Here is a 19,653-nt window from a genome sequence, read left to right on the forward strand (position 1 = left end):
CAGTGAGTCACCAGCCCTGAACTGCGGCGGGGCTGATCTGCTGCTGAGGGCACCTGGGGGGGGCGAGCAGGTCCCCTGCCAGTCTGGGCCCCCAGAGCCACCCCGCAGCTCTGGGGTGGCATGCCTCTCCGCTCCCCAGTGCTCCACCATCCCACAGGGTGGATCACCGGTGCTGCAGCTCCAGCAGCCCTAAAAGTCCTCCTCCTTGGACTGAAGTGTCCTGCCCATGCAGGGATGATGCCTGCAGGAGGGAGAGACAGAGATGGGATGGAGGAAGCCAGCGAGTCCCCTGACATCCTTCAGAGCCTTGAGATCTGAAGACCCTCTGCACCAGAGCCCCTCTCACCACCCCCAGCACTGCCTAAACCTCCTGCAGGGAGCCCAAAAGCCAGCATCCTTGCAGAGACGGCCAAGCCTCTTCCTCTCAGCACATGCCCCATTAATCTCCAGCTGTAACTGCTTCTGCACTCACACCCCTGCCAGCACAGAGGCAGCTGGAGGCAGAGCTGCAATGGGAGCCAGGTGCCCACCAAGAGCCTCAAATCAGTGGGGCACTTCCACCTGCAGAATGACAGTAGTGACAACACATCAACAATTTATCGTTTTGTCTTGACATTTCTAGCTGTGTTGTCTCAGCCAGGCAGGGACTGAAGGTCCCTAAACAGTGGCCACTGTCCGTCCCCAGCTCTGATGGAGAGGCAGAGCCCCAGGGCAGGTTTGCTGCCCCTGCTCCACCGATGCCAGGCCCTCGCCTGTTGTTTGCTATGAGATGAAAGTAGGATGGAGGGTCAGCTGCCTCAGGGAAACATATCTCCCTTTATCCTGGCCCCCTTATTGCGTGGAGAGACTGATTTCCACCTGGCCTCCTTGTAGCATCACTAAATACTAATTTATAAGGCAGCGCCATGTCCAGAGCAGCTCAAGGGCAGGTGACGGACCTCCCTGCTCCGTCCTGCCCGGCCATGCCCGGCAGGGGTCAAGGGCCACCACATGCTCCCTGCATGGCCGTGGCCATGGCCATGGCTGTGCACAACTATCAAAAGCAAAGTGCAGGGCAAGTGTCTGCACTGCACAAGCCCGTGGAGAGTCAAAGGATTGGCTGCACTCTTTGTTACTCACATGATTTGACCTGCAGTATTGTAAGATTTAATTACAATTATATTTGTGTTTCCATCTTCACCTGTCTCCTGGTGGAGAAAGCAAGCAGCGATCCTGCGCTGCCTGTGCAAGCTTGGGTGTGATGGTTAGTTGCTGTGGCTTTGTCCATACTAGTAAATGAAATGTGCCTGGGCTGACTGGCACCAAAGCCAGGTGGCAGGGAACCGAACAAGTCCTTGCTATTAACCTCTCCTCTAACACCATGTTGCCTGCCCTTCTGACAGCATCCCTGCCCACAGTGGCTCCTAGCCCTGCTGGGGATGGTCCAGAGAGGGCTGCCTGGCCCCAAATGCTCCAGCAGGTTAATGATGAGCTTGGCAATGGCCTTTAGCTTTGTTGAATTCGATTTTGGGGATTTGTCCTGTGTGTTGGAGGACAGTGAAACAACCTGGGGCAGAGACAGAGTGGGGGGAAGGGATGCAGCACATGGGAGACTGCAAGTTACTGCAAGCTGGAAGCAATGTATGTCTTCTGGGCACGTGGAAGCCCTCCAGATAGTAAATCATTGCCCTGAAATGCCTGACCTTACGTTGCAGTACCTCCCTGCTCCCTCTCCAGAGGTGCCCCATCTACATAAAAAATAGCCACCACTGTGTTACAACTCTCCAAATTTTCTCATGTTTCTGGATACAGCTTCAGAGTCCAACCACAAGCCAAGGTCTCCAGCAAGTTCAGCAAATGTTCATTAATCTTTCCTGGCTTAGGCACCCAGTGGGCTCAGTAAAACTTCAAGCCAGAAAAGTTTCAGGCTGTCAGAGCCATGGGCCAGGCAATAATACACCAAGAGCCTGTCCTGTTGCTGCCGCAGGTGGACAGCAATGCAGTCACCTTACTGCAGCAGGCTGGATGCCGTGGGTGCATCCAAGGGCTCCAGAGTCCGAAGGAGGTTGATTAAATAATTTCCAGTATGCAGCAGGCTGATATGGCCCCATCAGCAGTGCCTACAGACATCCTGAGGCTCTGGGAGGAAGCCAGGGGTTGCAGGGATGGGAATCCCAGGGTTGGTGGTCCCCGCTCCCCTCCTCCTGCTTGGAGGATGCTGCCGTGATGGCTTGGCTTTCCCCACCCCGCCACCCCGTGAGCTGGCTCCAAGGGGAGGCAAGGCTGCGTGGGGACAGCCAACGGCATGGGCATGGGGACAAGCTGATGGCATGGGAATGGGGACAGCCAATGGCACCGGCACAGGAACAGCCGATGGCATGGAAGGAGAAGCCCAAACCCCTCCAGCCACAGCAACCCCCTCCAGGGGGGCTGGTTGGGAGGCTGGGGGGGACAAACACACCAGCGAGCACAGAAACCACCAGGAAGAGTGTTAAGGAAAGCCCGAGCATTAAGTCTTTGCCCCCCCCCCCCCGAGAAACACGAGAGCAGGCTTTTGCGCCTGCCCTAATTTAGCTCTTTCCCTCTGGAAAGGGCTGCTTGTGAAATCCTTTGGGTTCATGTCCCCGGCATTAACCAGCCCCCATGGGCAGCCAGCCCTGCGGACCCCTGTGCTCTCAGGTGTGCTAGTGCTCGCCCCGCGCCATCCCACCCTCCACATGGCAGGCACCCAGCGGCTCCCATCTTTCACGCCAGATGTCCAAGGGGCTGAAAAGTAGTTGAAGATTTTTCTTTTAATTAAAGGAGCTCTGCAGACATGCTATATTCATATATATTTCCCCTTATTTTTTAATTTATTGCTACATCAGCTATTAAAAAAAAAAAAAGGCAGAAAGAAGAAAGGAAGAGAGCTGCCACAAGCTGAGCGCCTTTCGGGATGACTCACTGCAGTACTGAAATGGCTGCTGGCTTCAGACTCGCCCTGCCTCTGCGATTTGCTTCCAGACTGCAGAAGAGACCATGGCAAGAGGTTTTGCCCCCCATCCCCACGTGGAGGATTCGCCGTGTGGTTGTTGACATCATCACCCCTGGGCTTTGGCGGGGGGAGACCTGCCTTCCCCAAGAGAGGGAGATGGGGGGGAGACATGAAAGGAAGAGATGGCGAGGCATTTCCAGCTGACCTGATTTTCTGCCTGTTTCCTTCTCCACATCACTGCCAGTTAGCTCAGGAGCGACGGCAGAGGCGCGGAGCTGGCCCGTGCTGCGGTGAGTTGCACCCTTCCAGCCTGGCTGCAAACCCGGCTGTGCCAAGTAAGGGCCCTTGCACCTCAGTTTTCTGGGAATGATCATCAGAATGGGAGTCTCCTTTTCCTGCCATGGCTTGCCAGTGGCAGTGTGAAGTCAGGCCAACCAGCTCTGGTCAGCTAATGGGAGAGTCAGGCCTTTTGCTTCTGAGTTTGTGCAGCAAAGGGAAAATTCACCTCAAGTACCATCGACGCTGCAGCCAAGTCCCGTCTGAAGGATGCTGCGATGCCAGCACAAGCCTGCGCAGGGTCTCTGCAGCTGGGAAGGTGAACTTTGCTCTCCTGCAGCCCTTCCAGCCAGGGCTTTGAGTTGCAGCAGGAGACATGGAGGTGTCTCCCCTCTGTGTCCCCCCAGCCCCTTCCCAGGGTGATCCCTTCCACCTGGGGCCATTACAGGCAGAGCCCCTGCAGCTCCCTGCCTCGCTTCCCACTCATGCTTCAGCTCCTCTGCATGGCCCAGGGGATGCTCAGCAAACACCCTGGTGCTGGGAGAGCTGGTTTTTTGGGGGAAAGGGCTCAAGTCTACCCTGCAGTGGTGCATCAATGAGGCTCTGGTGCAGAGACAAAGCGCTGGAGGGAGTGGGCACCCTTGCAGAGCGAGGCATGGCTCCTTCCCTGAAAAATGGGTGGCTGAGAAGTATTTTCAGAAAGGAAAATTCACCCCGATGACCATATGTCAGTGACAGGCAGAGAAAACCCCACGTGGGAGCCAGCCCTCCTCCCACCCCGTGGGCTGCACCCCGCTGGGGCTCAGCACCCGCTGTCAGCTGGGCTTGCAAGTGCCCAGAGCAGACAAAGCTGGGCATGTTTATGTTGCAGCTTCCAGGGATGCTCAGCCATCCCTAATTGCCATAAAAATAAATGCTTTTTGCTTCGTATCACAGAACAGAGGAATTTCCCTCAGGGTATTTTTTTTTTTCTCCTCAGTTTATCTTTTTTTTTTCCTTTTCTGAGGCCTCCCTCAATGTCATCCCTTCCCCCTCCCTCCGCTGCCTCCTTCCCATGTAAACAAGCACATGGCACACACAGTCTGACACATCACACACATGGAAACACGCTGATGGCCCCCCAGCAGCAAGCGGTGCCTGGCACCGGGACAGGGCTGGCAGCACAGGCGGCCATGGGAGCAGGGGTGCAGGCAGGGGGAAGGGTGCTCACCACCAAAAAGAGCTCTCAGCTGCCTGTGTGCGAGCCTGGAGAAGGGTGAGCACCCACAGGCTCCAGCCCCTCGGGCTGGTATCGGCAAGGCGAGGGATCTGATGCGCAGGGTGGTGTGAAGTCTCGTCCCGGCTGACACAGCTGCTCTGTGCTGGCTGCCCAGTGATGAGCCATTGCTGTGCAGACACGCGGTCCTGGCCAGCACCCCTGGAAGGTCTCCCATCTTCTCTTTCCCATCTCTCTGCTCCAGCAGCTCACTTTTGGGGAAGCTGCTGTGCTTGCAGTGGTCCCCCGGGGATGGGTGGTGATGGCCCTGTGCGGCGGGTGGCAGCTTGCTGACCTAAACCCCAGCGTGTGCCATGCCCGGGGCTCACTGCCCTCGCCCGCCTCCCAGTGAGCCTTTACAGAGGCAACTGGGAGCTCAGCCAGCCAGGGGGGCTCTTCCCTGGGGGGCTGCCCCCGTGCCTTATGCACCCCCTGGTCCCAGGGAGGAAGATGGTGCTGGACCGCATGGAGGGGCTACAAGGTCTGAGGTGCATCGTCCCCCGGACCCCTGGGTCCCCCGGCGTGGGACAGCACCACACAGCCCCAGGGGCTCGGCCCCCCCAGGGCACCTTCCCAAAGCGCTGGGGCTGGCGGGGCCGGGTGATGCTCCCCGGGCTGCGCAGGGCACTGCCGGCAGGTCAAGGCCACCGGGGCAGGGGCACCCCCGCCAGGCCCCGCCCGGGGGTCCCGCTGCCAGCCCCGCGCAGCGCAGCCCGGCAGCGGGGCCGTGCCCGCCCGCCAGCCCGCCTTGCCGAGCCCGCTCCCCCCGGGGGTCCCGGTGGGCTTCGTCAGGAACGGAGTGGGCTCCCCCGTGCCGCGCATCCCCGGGCGTCCCCTCTCCCCTGCACCGGCGCGGGGGGGCCTGCGCTGCTCCGGCCCCGCCGTGCCGCCGAGGCGAGCACCGGCCTCGCTCCCCCGCTCCCGCCCCGCGGCTCCGGGCGGGCGGGCCGAGGGCGGCACCCCCGGGAGGGGCGGCGGGCGGGACCCCCCGGCCCCGCGGAGCTGCCGCCGCCGCCGGCCCCGCAGGGCTCCGCGGCTCCGCGCCGGGCGCGCACGCTGCGGCGGGGGGCGGCGCCGAGGCAGGTGAGCGGCGGCGCGGGGCCGGGCTCCGGCGCCCGGGGTGCGGCAGGCACCGGCATCGCGGGGGACCCGGGGCGCCGGCAGCCCGGGGTGGGCACTGGGGGCGCCGGCATCCCGGGGCGGGGTGGGGACCCGGGGCACCGGCATCCCGGCGACGCGAACCATCGGCATCCCGGGGTGCTGCAGGCACCGGCGTCCCAGGGATGGGGGGCACCGGCATCCTGGGGGTGCGGCGGGAGCCGTGAGATCGGCAACCCAGGGAACAGTGGGGACCGGGGCGCCGGCATCCCGGGAACCCGGGGTACCCGCATCCCCGGGCGTTGCAGGGATCGGCGCCCTGGGGCGCGGTAGGCACCCGGGGCACCGGCATCCCGGGGTGAGAGGGCAGCCGGAGCAGCGGCATGAGGGGTGAGCAGGGATGGGGGCAGCGGCAGACCGGGATGAGGGGGGAAGCGAGGCACGGGCATCCCGGGATGTGCAGGGAGCCGCCGTGCCAGCATCCACATGACGGAATGCTGCCGGGACCGGGGGCACAGGGGACACTCCTCCCCGCCCTTCTGCAGGTGGGTGTAGGAGAGTCCCGCTCCCCGAAGCCCCCCCCGCGGGGGGCTGCACCTCCTCCTCCCCAGGGACGAGGGCAGGGCGCGGGGGTCCTCTCCGGAGAGCTGTGCACCCACTGCGTGTGTCCCGGGAGGGGAGGCTGGCACAGGGCAGGGCACGATCGGCAGCAGGCACCGGGCCGGCCGCTGGCAGCAGAGAGCCGAGCGGTTGGTAATCACCCCCTCCTGCACCCCGAAGCCAGCAGAGTCCCGTGCCGTTTCGTTCCCCCGTCCCCCCCGTCCACCCCGTCTCCCCCGCCATCTGCATCCCCAGCCCTGGGCATCTTGGTGGCCTCTCAGCGCACAGCAGCAGCTCATGCTCTGCCTGCAGGGAGCAGCCAGCAGTGGGAATCCCCCTTCCATGCTCGCCCCTGCCCGCCTGGCAACCCCCCCCCCCCCCCCCGCACCCCCCCCCCCCCCCCCCCCCCCCCAAGGTCCTGAGCACCTTCAGGCCGGTGGGGACGGGAACGCTCAGAGCTGGGGACGGGGCTCTGCAGAGGCACTTTTGGATGACCAGAAAGCAGGTGTCTCCGCGGTCCTGCCCCAGCCCATGGCTCACGGGGACACCATCCTGCAGGAGCTGGGGGGTCAGCCAGCCCCACTGTCCCCTCAGGTGCCCAGCGAGGGACACCCAGCCCTATGGGCATCCCACACAGGACTTCTCCAGCGGTTCGCAGCCACCACCCCTGCACACCTGGAACATGCAGGGTCACAAGCCCGGGGTGACGGGGTGTTTAGGACTGGGCTACAGGCAAAGGATAAGGGTTTCCCTCCTTCTCTACGAATTTCTAATGGCTCCTTTGAGACAAGGCACACGACTCCCCGCTGGGAAGCCTCGCTGAGCTGTAAGTACAGGGCTTTTTATTTGGACTGTTAATCTAAATCCATTGTACCTGGCTGGAAAAGCCCCTGTGTGCAATACTCCCTGCACTTGCTGCATACTCACTTGAATGTCTATTAGCATCTTCCTTCCCACTCCCTTGGGTCCCCTCTGCCAGTTAGAATAAATATACATAACTTCTATATGAATGCCTTTAAGAAAAAAAACAACGTTGTCAAGGGAAACTCTTCTAGCATTTCTTACAGATATGCTTGATCTGTTTTTATATTTTTTACTGTCATAAATGCATATATCAGAGATTTTTTTCTCCACAAGATACATATTCATCTGGATGCCCAACACCCAGCTCACACTGGGCTTGTGTAATTCTGATGGTTGTCTCCTTAAAATAGCTTACAGTGTATTTCAGAATTTATCAGAAAGACACTGGACTTATCTGTTCCATTTTTCCAATCATTCATGGAAATCTGGGGTTAGCTAAAGGAAAATTTTGCAAATTCACATTATTCTAGACAGACATATCTGTGTTCTCTGTCCATTGTTCTTTAAAATAAAAAAAAACCTGCCAACCTTCCAAAAGTAAGCTTCTGTTTCCCAGCAGATACCCCTGGAAATGTGACGGGAACATGCTTTGATGATCCAAGAGGGGAGATCACGCCAGGTTCAAACCCCGGTTTGTTCTGAAGCTGAGCTTAGCTAGTCATGAAACGAGTAGGCAAAAGAGTTATAAAACTATTAATTGCTGCATTAGATTCCTGGATGAAAGCTGTACGTGGGCAGAAATAATTTCCTCCATTCAGAAGTGAACATCAGCAAGGAGCATCTCAGACAGTTCACGACCCCTTCTCCTTGCGCTGCTTCCTGCGCGGGAGGGAGGGAGGAGGGGGAGTGGGGATGGATGGAGGGGTTTCCCTGGAGTACAAAGGCTTGCGGGGTCCCTGACACCCACATTTCTTTTTTTTTTTTTTTTGAGCTGGGAGAGAGGTGGGAGCTGGCTCCCTCCTGGCTCTCGGGGTTTGGTATGTCTTGCCCAGCGCTGCAGCTGCACAGCACGGCTGTGTGCTGTGAATGGTCCTGCTGAGCTGGAGCATCGCTTTGGACTTGTCCTGCTGTCCCAGCACAGCCCCTGGTACCCACCCAGGCTGCCCTGTGCCCCAGCCCAGCCCCAAAACCACCTCGCCTTTGATTTCAGTGACATTTGGCCTGGCCTCCCAGAGCGGCTGCTGTATAGGGAGGGTGTGGAGAGAGGCTGAGGACGGGCGTGGGATAAATTGGATCCCACAGATCCACCCCCACAGCCCCTGTGTGTGTGTTTGTAGCCTGAATGCATGAGCATCCTTCTGGAAGGAACCTGGATTAGTCATCCCCACCCCACAGATGGGCTGTGTGATGTCTTCCCTGGAAAAGCTAATCTGTCACAGAAATTCCAATTTATCCCTTAGAAAGGAGTGTTTACACCCTTTTTTCTCCCTTGTTTTTGTCTTAAGCATTAAAAAAGTTGACCCTTCTCTCTTTTTGCTCCCCTTTGAAAGGCAAGAGAATGAGTCCATTATGCTCTGAGGCTTATCAAGCTGGTTGCTTCCTTCATACATGGTGTGATGGGAAGTGCTGGCTTGGTGTGTAAAGCCTGTGTCTTTAAGAAGCCCCGGCTGGGAGATGCAGTGGAGTTAGCAGACGCATTTGCCAGGCTATTTCACACAAATCTGGCATTTGCTGCACCCACAGCCCCACTCAGCTTAAAACCACACCTCTGGGCTTTATTTCTAACCATTACTCCATCACTTGTCCCTCTCCAGCTCTGCTCTGACCTCCAGATTTAGACGTGAAAATGTCCCCCAGGTCCCTCCTGGTTTGACGAACCCTTTATGCTGCATTTCTCAGACACTGGAAAACATGCAGAGCCCTTCCCCTGCTGGAGCGTTTGCCCCATAAACCCCACGAGATGTCCGGCGAGCAGCGCAGGGCTGGGGTGCAATGGGGTCCACAGGGGAGCTGGGATTCCCCTGGGCGGGGGGGACCCACCTCGTGTCGCTGACCTGGCCTTGGCCCTCGGTGGCTGCTCTCAGACCCAAATGTCCTGTGCAGGGTCTGGTGGCACCTCAGCATCACCACGGGGGCCGTTGCAGGCTCTTCCCTTGGCTCCTGCTGCCTGTCTGCTTCTGCCCCTGTGTCACCTAGAAGTTTGAAAACTTCAAGGGGTGACACAAGACAGAGAAGGTGATGGATTTTTCTAGTAATCTGCCTGATTAAAACCAGGGAGGGAAGCCTCTGAGATGGGAGACAGCCAGTCTGGAGGTCACAAATGCCTCAGTGACCCCTGCAGCAAAAGCATCAATGGCAGCAGAAGTCATGTCGGTACCAGCAGTGACCCTGAAGTGTGAGCAGAGCTCAGGAGCAAGTTAAAGAATCAGAATCATTTAGGTTGGAAAATACCTTTAAGATCATCAAGTCCAACCATTAACATGCCTAATAGCGGCATGCTTTTCTAAAAGTAGTCACTGCATGGGGAAATGTAATTTCTCAACCACGAGAGCAAAGGCAACATCCTTCCTGACAACACCCAATGCCCCCATGTCAGGAGTGGGGGGACGTGTGGGTACAGGGCTGCTCTGCACGTCCCCAGGCATTGTGAAGAATAAGGTAGGTGGAGAAGTTTGATTTCAAGGTGATGCAGGAAGATCACAAACCTTTTTATCTGCCTTTTTTTGTCTAAGCTTCTGGTCAAGATGGGTAAATGCATATGAAGGTCTGGGAATGCTTCTTTTTGTTAGATGCTTTAGCTGCTTCTCATTGGGAAATGGAATTTCTGCTGCACAGAAAAGCCCAGCTCCCTGAAACTTTTAAAATCCTGAAACCCAATAAAAATCAAAACTTCGGGTTTTATTTCCCTAACAATGTACAGATTTTTAATTCAGTCATCAATGATTCTGAATCATGTTTTTGTTATGTTTCAATGTTACAAAAATAATCTTAATATTTTACATGACAGAACACACAAGAGGAAACAGAGCAGGCAGATAAATTGTTTTGACACATCTTTCACTGAAATTCTCCCTAAAACTGACACCTTCTGTGAAAATACCGATTTTGGCAAAACTGCCTTTGCTGCTGGGAAGGCTGCACCCTCTAAGGACTTTTTGACCAGGTCTAATTAGCAACATAGGTAGTCGGGCTACAAAGCTCTTCTGCAGAATCGCTGCAGTGGTGACTTGATGAGATCTATTTTTTCCACAGGGAATTTTTCTTTGGGGGATAAATTTTTTCTTCAGTGACTAATTCCCAGCTTGAACAAGGAAAGCCCCATGGGTTAGGTGCTGGAGGTGCAGTAAGCTGCCTTCCTTAGGCTGTTAGTGAGCTACAAAGGGAGAAACTTTAAGAGATAGAAAAAATGAGGTGTTTCACCTGGAAAAATTATCAGCTTTCTTTTTTTCCTTCCATACCACAGAAGAACAACTGCCCAAAGCTGTTTCTGTCTCCCGTCTCCCCTCTCCCTGGTCCTCACTTTTCAAAATGCAAACATCCCTCCTCGCTCCCCAGGGTGTTTCTGTCCCCCTCCTCAGCAGCACCTGGATCGGGGGGGAGCCCTGTGCCCCCTCCAGCCCCGCTGTGTCTCACCCGCAGGTGGAGCCAGCTCCTGCTCTGCTGATCATGGTCAACAAGACCTTAAATTACTGGCGTCCCAGTTTTGAGGAGGACGTTATCAACATCAACGTAGGGGGTCTGAGAAGGCGGCTCAGCTCCAGCGCCCTCTCCAAGTTCCCTGACACCCGCCTGGGACGCCTGCTCTCCTGTGACTCGGAGGAGTCCATCCTGCAGCTCTGCGATGACTACGATGTGAGTGCCAGGGAGTTCTACTTTGACCGAAACCCTGGTTTCTTCCTCTACGTGCTCCACTTCTACCAGACGGGGAAGCTGCATGTCATGGAGGAGCTGTGCGTCTTCTCCTTCTGCCAGGAGATCGAGTACTGGGGCATCAATGAGTTCTTCCTGGACTCCTGCTGCAGCTACCGCTACCACGAACGTAAGCTGGAGAGCCGGCACCACAACTGGGATGAGGAGAGCGAGGTCAGCAGCGTGGACACGTCCCCCGATGAGATCTCCGACATCAACCATGACCTGCTGCGCTACAGCACGCTGCGCTGTGGCAATGTGCGCAAACGCCTCTGGCTCACCATGGAGAACCCTGGCTACTCCATTCCCAGCAAACTCTTCAGCTTCGTGTCCATCAGCGTGGTGCTGGTTTCCATAGCCACCATGTGCATCCACAGCATGCCCGAATACCAGGAGGTGGACGAAAATGGCAACGTGCTTGATGAGCCCATCCTGCACAAGCTGGAGTATTTCTGCATCTCCTGGTTCACCTTTGAAGTGTCTTCCCGCCTCCTGCTCTCCCCCAACCCCAGGAAGTTCTTCAAGCACCCGCTGAACCTGATTGACATTGTCTCGGTGTTGCCCTTCTACTTCACCCTGCTGGTGGACTTGACCATGGGCAGTGACTCAGAGCTGGGCAACCTGGGCAAGGTCGTGCAGGTGTTTCGCCTCATGAGGATATTCCGGGTGCTGAAGCTGGCTCGGCACTCCACCGGACTGAGGTCACTGGGGGCCACCTTGAAGGTAAAGTGGCTTTCTATCTCCCTATCTACTCCTTTAGCCTCTGGGCAAGAAGGAGACCTGTGGTATGGCTGGGGGATGTGGACATACCCATTCCCAGTGAGCTACCAGCTCCGGGTGGTGACTGGCAAGCTTGCTTGGGGTGGTGGGCTGGACTGTTGGTGAGTCTGCTAAAGCAATCAGGTGTGAGGAGCACTGCATGAGTCCTCTTTGTACACACACTCAGAGCCAACAGCAATTCACCCCATTGCTTGCAGACTTTGCTTCACACACAACTGGTGCTTCCAGGGACTCAGCCATCCCTTCCCACCGTAGTGTGCGAGCCCTGTTGCATGGTGTTGGAAGGGACTCAGCCATGCACGGGTGGCTGGAGATGTCCCACCACAAGTGAGTCAGTGCCTAGTTTGGGCTGCAAAAGACCTTCTGAGCAGGGACCAGGCCAGGCAGCAGCTGCTGGGTATGCCAGCACCAGCGTGAGTGGCTTGAGCTGCTCCTGTCCCTAGGCTGGGAGGAGAGGGGAACCTCCTTAGGGCATGCTGCCAGCTGGCCAGAGACTAGCACCCAGCCCTTGGTGTTTGCCCATCTAGGGAGACGTAGAGATCCTGGTCCAGTTGAGCTGACAGCTGGATGCTCCAGGATACGATGAGATTGAGACTGGGACATGGTTAATCATGGGTAGCACAAAGCAGCAACAGAAAAGCAAAGGGTGCAGGGCCTGGGACAACCAGCCAAAGGCAGGGTCCAAGCCCCCAGCAGAGCCCGGGCTACTCTCAGTGTGCTGGAAAACCTCAGGAAAAGCATGGTGTGCAGGGCTGGAGGAAGCTGGCCCCAGGTCCATGAAGTCCTGAGGATGAGGAGATGCTGAGACCTGCAGGACCGGGGCCCAGCGGGTTTGGTGAGAGGTGGTCTGCATCCTCCATCATGTGCCCCAAGGCTATGTTTCTCCAGCCTCCCTCTGCAGCACCCCCAGGCTCCTTGGACAAAGAACAGCTGTGACAAGAATCAAAGCATGAAGCTGTGATGAAATCCTCAGCAGCCCGGTGCTGCAGCCCAGCCCTCCATCGCTCAGCCAGCGGTGCAGACCAGATGTGGTGCCCGGTGTGGCTCTTTGCTCTCCCCCTGCCCTCCCTCCTCCACCCTCCTCGTGCTGAGGGCCACATGCCCGAATCTGGGGGGAGTGAAACTGTCCCCTCACCTCCTGCACTTAGAAAGTCCAGCCTGATGCAGAGGCCAAATCAACTCAGCCTTTAACTGTCTTTGAGTCTTGGTGACCACATCCAAGTGGCCACATCTGAAAGCCAGTCCTCGAGCCTGCCAAGACGCAGAGTGACACACGCTCCTGATGCCCCACCAGATGTGGGGCTTGTGCTGGGCACAGGGGGATGGCCACCAGGGCAAACATCTCCTTCTCCTTGTGGGACTGCCTCTGGTCCCCATGTTCAAAGCAGAAGACTGGTTTGTCAAGCACTGCTGATGCAAATATTCCTATGCTTTCCCCCGCCCTTCAAACAAACTGCGCCAAACAAATGGCCAAGGAAAGCCAAGGAAAGCAATCTTCGGAACAGAGCCTGAAATCCAAGCAAAAGGCTGCTCTCCTCCTGCTCAGAGCCTGGCAGGGGCCAGTGCTGCAGCTCCTGGTGCTGCTCCCCCTGAAGGGCCATTGCACGGATGAGGCAGGCACAGCTGCAGCTGGGGACACCTGGCTTCTCGCTGCTGCAGCAGTGGCAGGGCTGGCATGGGATGTCCTGGCATTGGCCCGACTCGACTGCCAGGGCTGGACCCATTCCTGTGGGTGAGCCATGGAGAAAAGCAACCCTTGAGTCTGGCTGGGGATGAGGATGGACAGCAGGAAAGGTCTTCTGCCAACTTCTGCTGTGAAACAGGACCAGCCCAGCACTAATCTTGCAAACCCCACAGAGCACCAGAATAAGTGTGTGTGGGGAAATTCCCTGCAACCTCAAAGCCTGCTGAAAAGAAGATCCAGGGAAGATTGTTTGAAATGAAGATGCCTGAAGTCCTACCTGCATCATACTTCTGAACATCCACCTTGAAAGAGCAATTAGCAAGTGACAGACCCGTGTAACATACTGTTTGTGAAATTTAAATAAAATTGTACACGTGGGAAGGGCTCCCTGAACCCTTTCTGCACTCCGTTTAAGTGTGAACAACATGTTGCAGCAGAGCAGGGACTGACGGGCTCATCTGCATGTTATTAAGCAGCAGACAAGATCCGAGGAGCTGGCAGCATCCTGGCTCCGGCCTCTGCCGAGCCGCTGATTCACCGAGTGACGTGCTGGAAAGTGCCGCTTTCCCGGGGACTCCAGAGTCAGCTGTAAATGGGGATGAGCGAAGACACAAATCTGACGCAGCAGCTTGGCGTTGTGATTTACTGGGCACATAAATTACAACGTCTTGTTAATCATAATTTACTTCCTATCGCAAGAGCATAAAGCAGCAGCAGAGGAGTAAAGGCTGTTAACAGCCAGGAAGTGGGAGCGATGGCTCTGGCAAGCTGAGTAATTGTTCCCCTGCCACGAAAGTGCTAGCAGAGGGATTTCTGCCATTTGAGCATTATAAACTCTGAACAGTCTTCAGATCACTTGGGGCCTCATCCAGGACCCATTTAATTTGAGGAGAGGCTTCCCACCTGTCTCTGCTCTTCCTCCCTGCCATACACGACATCCATCACCATTCCTGCAGCTTCCCTGGTGGGAGTTTGGTGCCTGTCTCCCACCAGCAGTCAAGAGGTGTTCGGCACTGAGTAACTTAGGTGTCTGCAGGGATCTACAGGAGTTGCTGTCCAGCCCCTCAGAAGCCTAAATACACAAACAGGTTGGAAGAGCCAGAGCTGCACATCCCCAGACAGCAGATACATCACCCTGCTGTTGCTACCTGGGCCATCTCTGTCTCGGTCCCCATGCTGGTATCTCCAGCAGGCTCAGACTGGGCTCTTCACACCATTTGTCTTCTGCTGTGCTGGAGGAAAGGTGCATTCAGCAGGGAAGGAGCCCATGCATGGCCTATGGCTGTCCCAAGGGCAGACAGCCCTCCGGCCTGGCAGGAGCCCAGAGGGGCTGCTGCTGGGGTGGCTTTTCTGTTGGAGCCTTTTATCACCCAGCATCACCTGCTGCAAGGCTGGCTGCTCGCTCAGCTGCATCCCACCCAAACCCCAGCTCAGCCTGCATCCCACCCAAACCCCAGCTCAGCCTGCATCCCATCCGAACCCCAGCTCAGCCTGCATCCCATCCAAACCCCAGCTCAGCCTGCATCCCACCCAAACCCCAGCTCAGCCTGCATCCCATCCGAACCTCGGCTCAGCCTGCATCCCATCCAAACCCCAGCTCAGCCTGCATCCCACCCAAACCCCAGCTCAGCCTGCATCCCACCCAAACCCCAGCTCAGCCTGCATCCCAACCAAACTCCGTCTCAGCCTGCATCCCACCCAAACCCCAGCTCAGCCTGCATCCCAACCAAACCCCAGCTCAGCCTGCATCCCATCCGAACCCCGGCTCAGCCTGCATCCCACCCAAACCCCAGCTCAGCCTGCATCCCATCCGAACCCCAGCTCAGCCTGCATCCCATCCGAACCCCAGCTCAGCCTGCATCCCACCCAAACCCCAGCTCAGCCTGCATCCCATCCGAACCCCGGCTCAGCCTGCATCCCATCCGAACCCCAGCTCAGCCTGCATCCCACCCGAACCCCAGCTCAGCCTGCATCCCATCCAAACCCCAGCTCAGCCTGCATCCCACCCAAACCCCAGCTCAGCCTGCATCCCATCCGAACCTCGGCTCAGCCTGCATCCCATCCAAACCCCAGCTCAGCCTGCATCCCACCCAAACCCCAGCTCAGCCTGCATCCCACCCAAACCCCAGCTCAGCCTGCATCCCAACCAAACTCCGTCTCAGCCTGCATCCCACCCAAACCCCAGCTCAGCCTGCATCCCAACCAAACCCCAGCTCAGCCTGCATCCCATCCGAACCCCGGCTCAGCCTGCATCCCACCCAAACCCCAGCTCAGCCTGCATCCCATCCGAACCCCAGCTCAGCCTGCATCCCATCCGAACCCCAGCTCAGCCTGCATCCCACCCAAACCCCAGCTCAGCCTGCATCCCATCCGAACCCCGGCTCAGCCTGCATCCCATCCGAACCCCAGCTCAGCCTGCATCCCACCCGAACCCCAGCTCAGCCTGCATCCCAACCAAACCCCAGCTCAGCCTGCATCCCACCCAAACCCCGGCTCAGCCTGCATCCCACCCGAACACCAGCTCAGCCTGCATCCCACTCAACCCCCAGCTGCAGCTGCCTGCCCCTGGATCAATGAGTGAGCCACATGAGGATAAATGGCTCAAATAGGCGGCAGCCTGCCTGAGGATCAGCTGGGAGATTCCTGGAGCCTCCCCTGCGCCACAAGCCCTGACCCTGCCTGTAAATTAAAGTAGTAGGAGCAATTGAGCTCCTGACTTTTCTCTTGCCTTCACACTTCAACACAATCCAGGGCCATAACTGACGCTCTTTAAAAATGTATAAGGTTACTTGGCTCTGCTGCTCCCGAGCTGGAACATACAGATGTGCTGTTAAGCTCCAGCCAGGAGCAAGTCTTTCATGGCCAAGTGATACAGCCTTGAAACTCAGTGGCTCTGAGCTCTTTGTCCCTCTCAGGGAGCTCCCTCAGAGCTGCTATAGGGCATTTGCAGCCACAGGCGACGGCGAAGGAGGTTATTTCCCCTCAGTGTTACTGGCATTAGCCAAGCAACTTTTGCTAGCAGTCTAAGCAAAGTCTTCTAACTCCCTGCCATGAATCTACCTCTTTTATGTCTCACCTTGATTGTGGAAGCTTTTTTCCCAAGTCCTCTGCTGCTTGCTTTGCTCAAATGTTATTTTGTTTAGTCATGATATGGTCTCCAATAAAGCATTCCCTGCCTGTTAGGAGACTGGGAGAAACCCCCCATGCTCAGAGCTCTGCTTTCCTTGCCCTGAAAGATGAAGAGCAAGCTGGCAGATCAGTGGGCAGAAACACCCGAGAAATTCACTTGTGACGATTAAAAAGCGAGTGGACGAGCCATGTGGTGAGGGTGGCAGTGGCTTTGGCACTGGTGTGTGGTTAGCCTGGCTCTGCCAGAATACGGGGGCTCCACGGTCCCCTCCTGGTCTGGGAGGCTTTAAGAGCAGGCTGTGCCGGGGTCCTTGGCCCTGCTGCGTGCAAGGTCTTGGCTCACACCTCCCCAGCCACAGGGCAGGGGTGGGAGCTGGGTGCTGGCTGCGGACCAGCGCTGGCCCATGGCGGTTTGCCTGGTCCCAGCTTGTCCTCCAGCAGCCCCCTTCTTGGCATCACCTGCTGCCTCGTCCCCCAGCCGCCTGCTGATTTTCTCCCCAGGGCTTTTGGCACAGGTTTCTACTTTGTTCAGCAACTAAGGACATCCAAAGAAAGCCTGCGACACAAAGGTTTTACTTTGAAACCAGAAAAAAAATGGCTTCTTCAAGGAGCATGGCACACCCCTGCCATTCATCTGTCCCCCCAGGTCCTGCGTGCCTCCCCCCCCCCCAGGAGGCTGGGTGTCCCATGGCTCCGTTCCTGCCAGGGCTCCCAGACCCCTCGGGCTGGGGCTCATCGAGCCAGGGGGTGCAGCACCCTGTGGGGGTGGGTGCTAAGACCAGCCCATGCTGACGTTGGATGGATCCCCTAACTGACCCGTTGACCAGGGCTGCTTGGATTCTTGTCAGCTCTGAGGGTCGCTTCGAGTCTCCCGTGGAGGAGCAGCAAAACCTGAAGGGAAATGTAATCGTCTCAGGAACAGTAGCTTCTGCAGGAAAACTCCTCCCCTTACATGTCTGATAAAGGGTTAAACGGATGCTGAGACTGTAGGTGGTGTTGAGGCACAGGAGGAATCAGGTCCCCGGGGCTCTGGCTGTGGGGTTCCCCAGTCCAGCAGCCGGGAGCTTGGGCTCAGAGCCGGGTGGGAGCTGGAGCTGAGCCTGCGGCAGGGGCACACACCCTCCCCCAGCACGCCGCCGCTGTCCTGGGAGGACGTAAACTGCTTTGCTTAGAGGCTGCCTGTTAGGTGGTTTCTGAGGACCTGACAAGATAAAAGGAAAACGTGTCTAAATATTGTTAGCTGAGATCAGGCTGGAGCAAGTGCTGGAGGCAGGGGGGTGGCCTCTGCTGGGGAGCCCTGGCTGGGAAGCACGGGCCCCTTTCCCTGCTGGCACTGCCTGCCTCTCGCGGGCTGCCGGAGGGCAGGGGGCAGCTGTGGCTGCCAGGTGTGGGTCACAGCCACCCCCAGCCCACCTCAGCCCAGCCCACAGCGGGACATCCCACAGCAGAGATGGGTAGAGGCACCGAGATCCCCAACGGGGGTGAGCAGGAGCCTGCATGCAGGGCTGTACTCGTGCTGGGGGATCCCGGTGTCCTGGCATGTGGTGGTCCCCGCTGACCACCGCTCCGCTTTGCCTTCCAGCACAGCTACCGGGAGGTGGGGATCCTGCTGCTCTACCTGGCCGTGGGGGTCTCTGTCTTCTCCGGCGTGGCCTACACGGCTGAGAAGGAAGAAGATGTTGGCTTCGACACCATCCCGGCGTGCTGGTGGTGGGGCACGGTCAGCATGACTACTGTGGGCTATGGCGATGTGGTGCCTGTCACCGTGGTGGGCAAGCTGGCTGCCTCGGGCTGCATCCTGGGGGGCATCCTGGTCGTGGCGCTGCCCATCACCATCATCTTCAACAAGTTCTCCCACTTCTACCGCAAGCAGAAGGCGCTGGAGGCAGCCGTGAGGAACAGTGGGAAGAAAGACCCCGAGGATGTGGAGAGCACCTCAAGTCGCGACCGAGACTCAGAGGCTCTGAGCGAGACCTCGCTGGACAGAGGCAGCCCCGACCGCCGTGGTCTGACCCCCGGCACCCACCCCACACCCTGACCCCACCGTGCCGCGGCACCGGGGCACGCGCGGGACCTGCTCACCATGAGCATGGCGTGGCTGTTGCACCAGGACATGGCAGAGGAGCCAGGCTCTCCCCACCTCGCAGCGTGCCTGGCATCACCCCTGCCCTGCCAAGGACAGGAGGGGTTGGAGGAGATGCCCAGCGGGTGCCGGCTGCCTCCAGCCCCCGGGATGCAGCCCCCAGGTCTGCCTGGACGTCACCCAGCGACAGCCCTGCTCCCCCCACCGCTGCAAAGGGAGGCTGCGGCGCTGAGGTACCCCTGCCAGAAAGGGAGTGAGGAAAAATCCTGACAGGTGACCCCTGATCAGGCACTGCCCTGGATGCGTGAAGGGGGATTTTTCTCTGCCCTGAGGTTTTGTGTTGTCCAGGGTGAGGTTAAATAGCCTGAGGGTGAGGCAGCCCCTGACCAGGCTGACTGCCCTTGCAGCTCCTGTGCCAGGTCAGCATCAGCTCCAGCCCCAACCTCATCCTACTCCCAGCTGGAAACAGCCTCGAAATGCTCAGCTGCCCCGTTGGCCATGGGGGAAAGGGGGTTGGAAATGAGCCTGTATGGGAGGAGAGGTGGTGTCCAGCTCAGTGTGAGCCCCACTGTGCGCAGCCCCTGCAGTGGGATCGACTGGACCTCACGTTCCTTCCGTTGCAGCGGGGCTTTAAGTGCTCTCCTGCACTGCTGCTGCTGGGACCCCCAAGCGATCCGGGTCTGGGGCCGTGCTGGGAGGGAGCGCGGCACAGCTGGGAGCACTGTCCTTGAAGGGGGGACACCAGCCAGGGATGAGCAGGCAGAAGGAACGCTGTCTTCTGAGGCAGGAGAAGCTGGAGGGGATCAATCTGGGAGAATCAAGGGGCTACCCCCAGAGGGTCTGTCCCCCCCAGGCCCTTCGCTCTGGGGGGCTCCCATGCCAAGGGCATTTCTTCTGGCAGAGCAGCTGCTGGCACCCAGCCCTCGGGGCAGAAAGGAGGCAGAGACCCTGCAAAGGGCCACCAGGGAGCAGGCATGGGCACAGAGAAGCTGCCTCTGCCATCTGCCATCTGCCATTGCCATTGTGCTCATGATTTCCACCGCAGGAAGAGCTGCCAGGGAGCCCAGGGGCTGCAGCACCCC

The 19,653-nt window shown here is 58.0% G+C and overlaps 1 protein-coding gene across 3 annotated transcripts; it reads left to right on the forward strand.

Annotated features, from left to right (window-relative positions):
• The first annotated feature begins 5,453 nt into the window (after nt 1-5,453).
• On the forward strand, nt 5,454-19,549 carry KCNS1 (potassium voltage-gated channel modifier subfamily S member 1). 3 transcript variants are annotated; one of them, XM_056355026.1, is made up of 4 exons: nt 5,454-5,567; nt 6,777-7,008; nt 10,626-11,618; nt 18,071-19,549. In XM_056355026.1, the coding sequence occupies exons 3-4, from the start codon at nt 10,653-10,655 to the stop codon at nt 18,524-18,526; spliced, it is 1,422 nt and encodes a 473-aa protein (XP_056211001.1). In that variant the 5' UTR covers nt 5,454-5,567; nt 6,777-7,008; nt 10,626-10,652; the 3' UTR covers nt 18,527-19,549. The 3 variants fall into 3 exon arrangements, with proteins under 3 accessions (XP_056211001.1, XP_056211002.1, XP_056211000.1); XM_056355027.1 differs by lacking the exon at nt 6,777-7,008 and having other exon boundaries at nt 5,468-5,567; XM_056355025.1 differs by lacking the exon at nt 5,454-5,567 and having other exon boundaries at nt 6,634-7,008.
• The last annotated feature ends 104 nt before the right edge of the window (nt 19,550-19,653 follow it).

Source organism: Falco biarmicus, chromosome 10 (assembly GCF_023638135.1).
Source record: "Falco biarmicus isolate bFalBia1 chromosome 10, bFalBia1.pri, whole genome shotgun sequence".
Lineage (NCBI taxonomy): Eukaryota > Metazoa > Chordata > Aves > Falconiformes > Falconidae > Falco > Falco biarmicus.

Bases quoted from the DNA above. Each gene is read 5' to 3' on its own strand.
- KCNS1 (XM_056355026.1), top strand. From the start codon at position 10,653: ATGGTCAACAAGACCTTAAATTACTGGCGTCCCAGTTTTGAGGAGGAC. The intron at 11,619-18,070 runs GTAAAGTGGCTT...TTTGCCTTCCAG, and splicing joins CACTGGGGGCCACCTTGAAG to CACAGCTACCGGGAGGTGGG.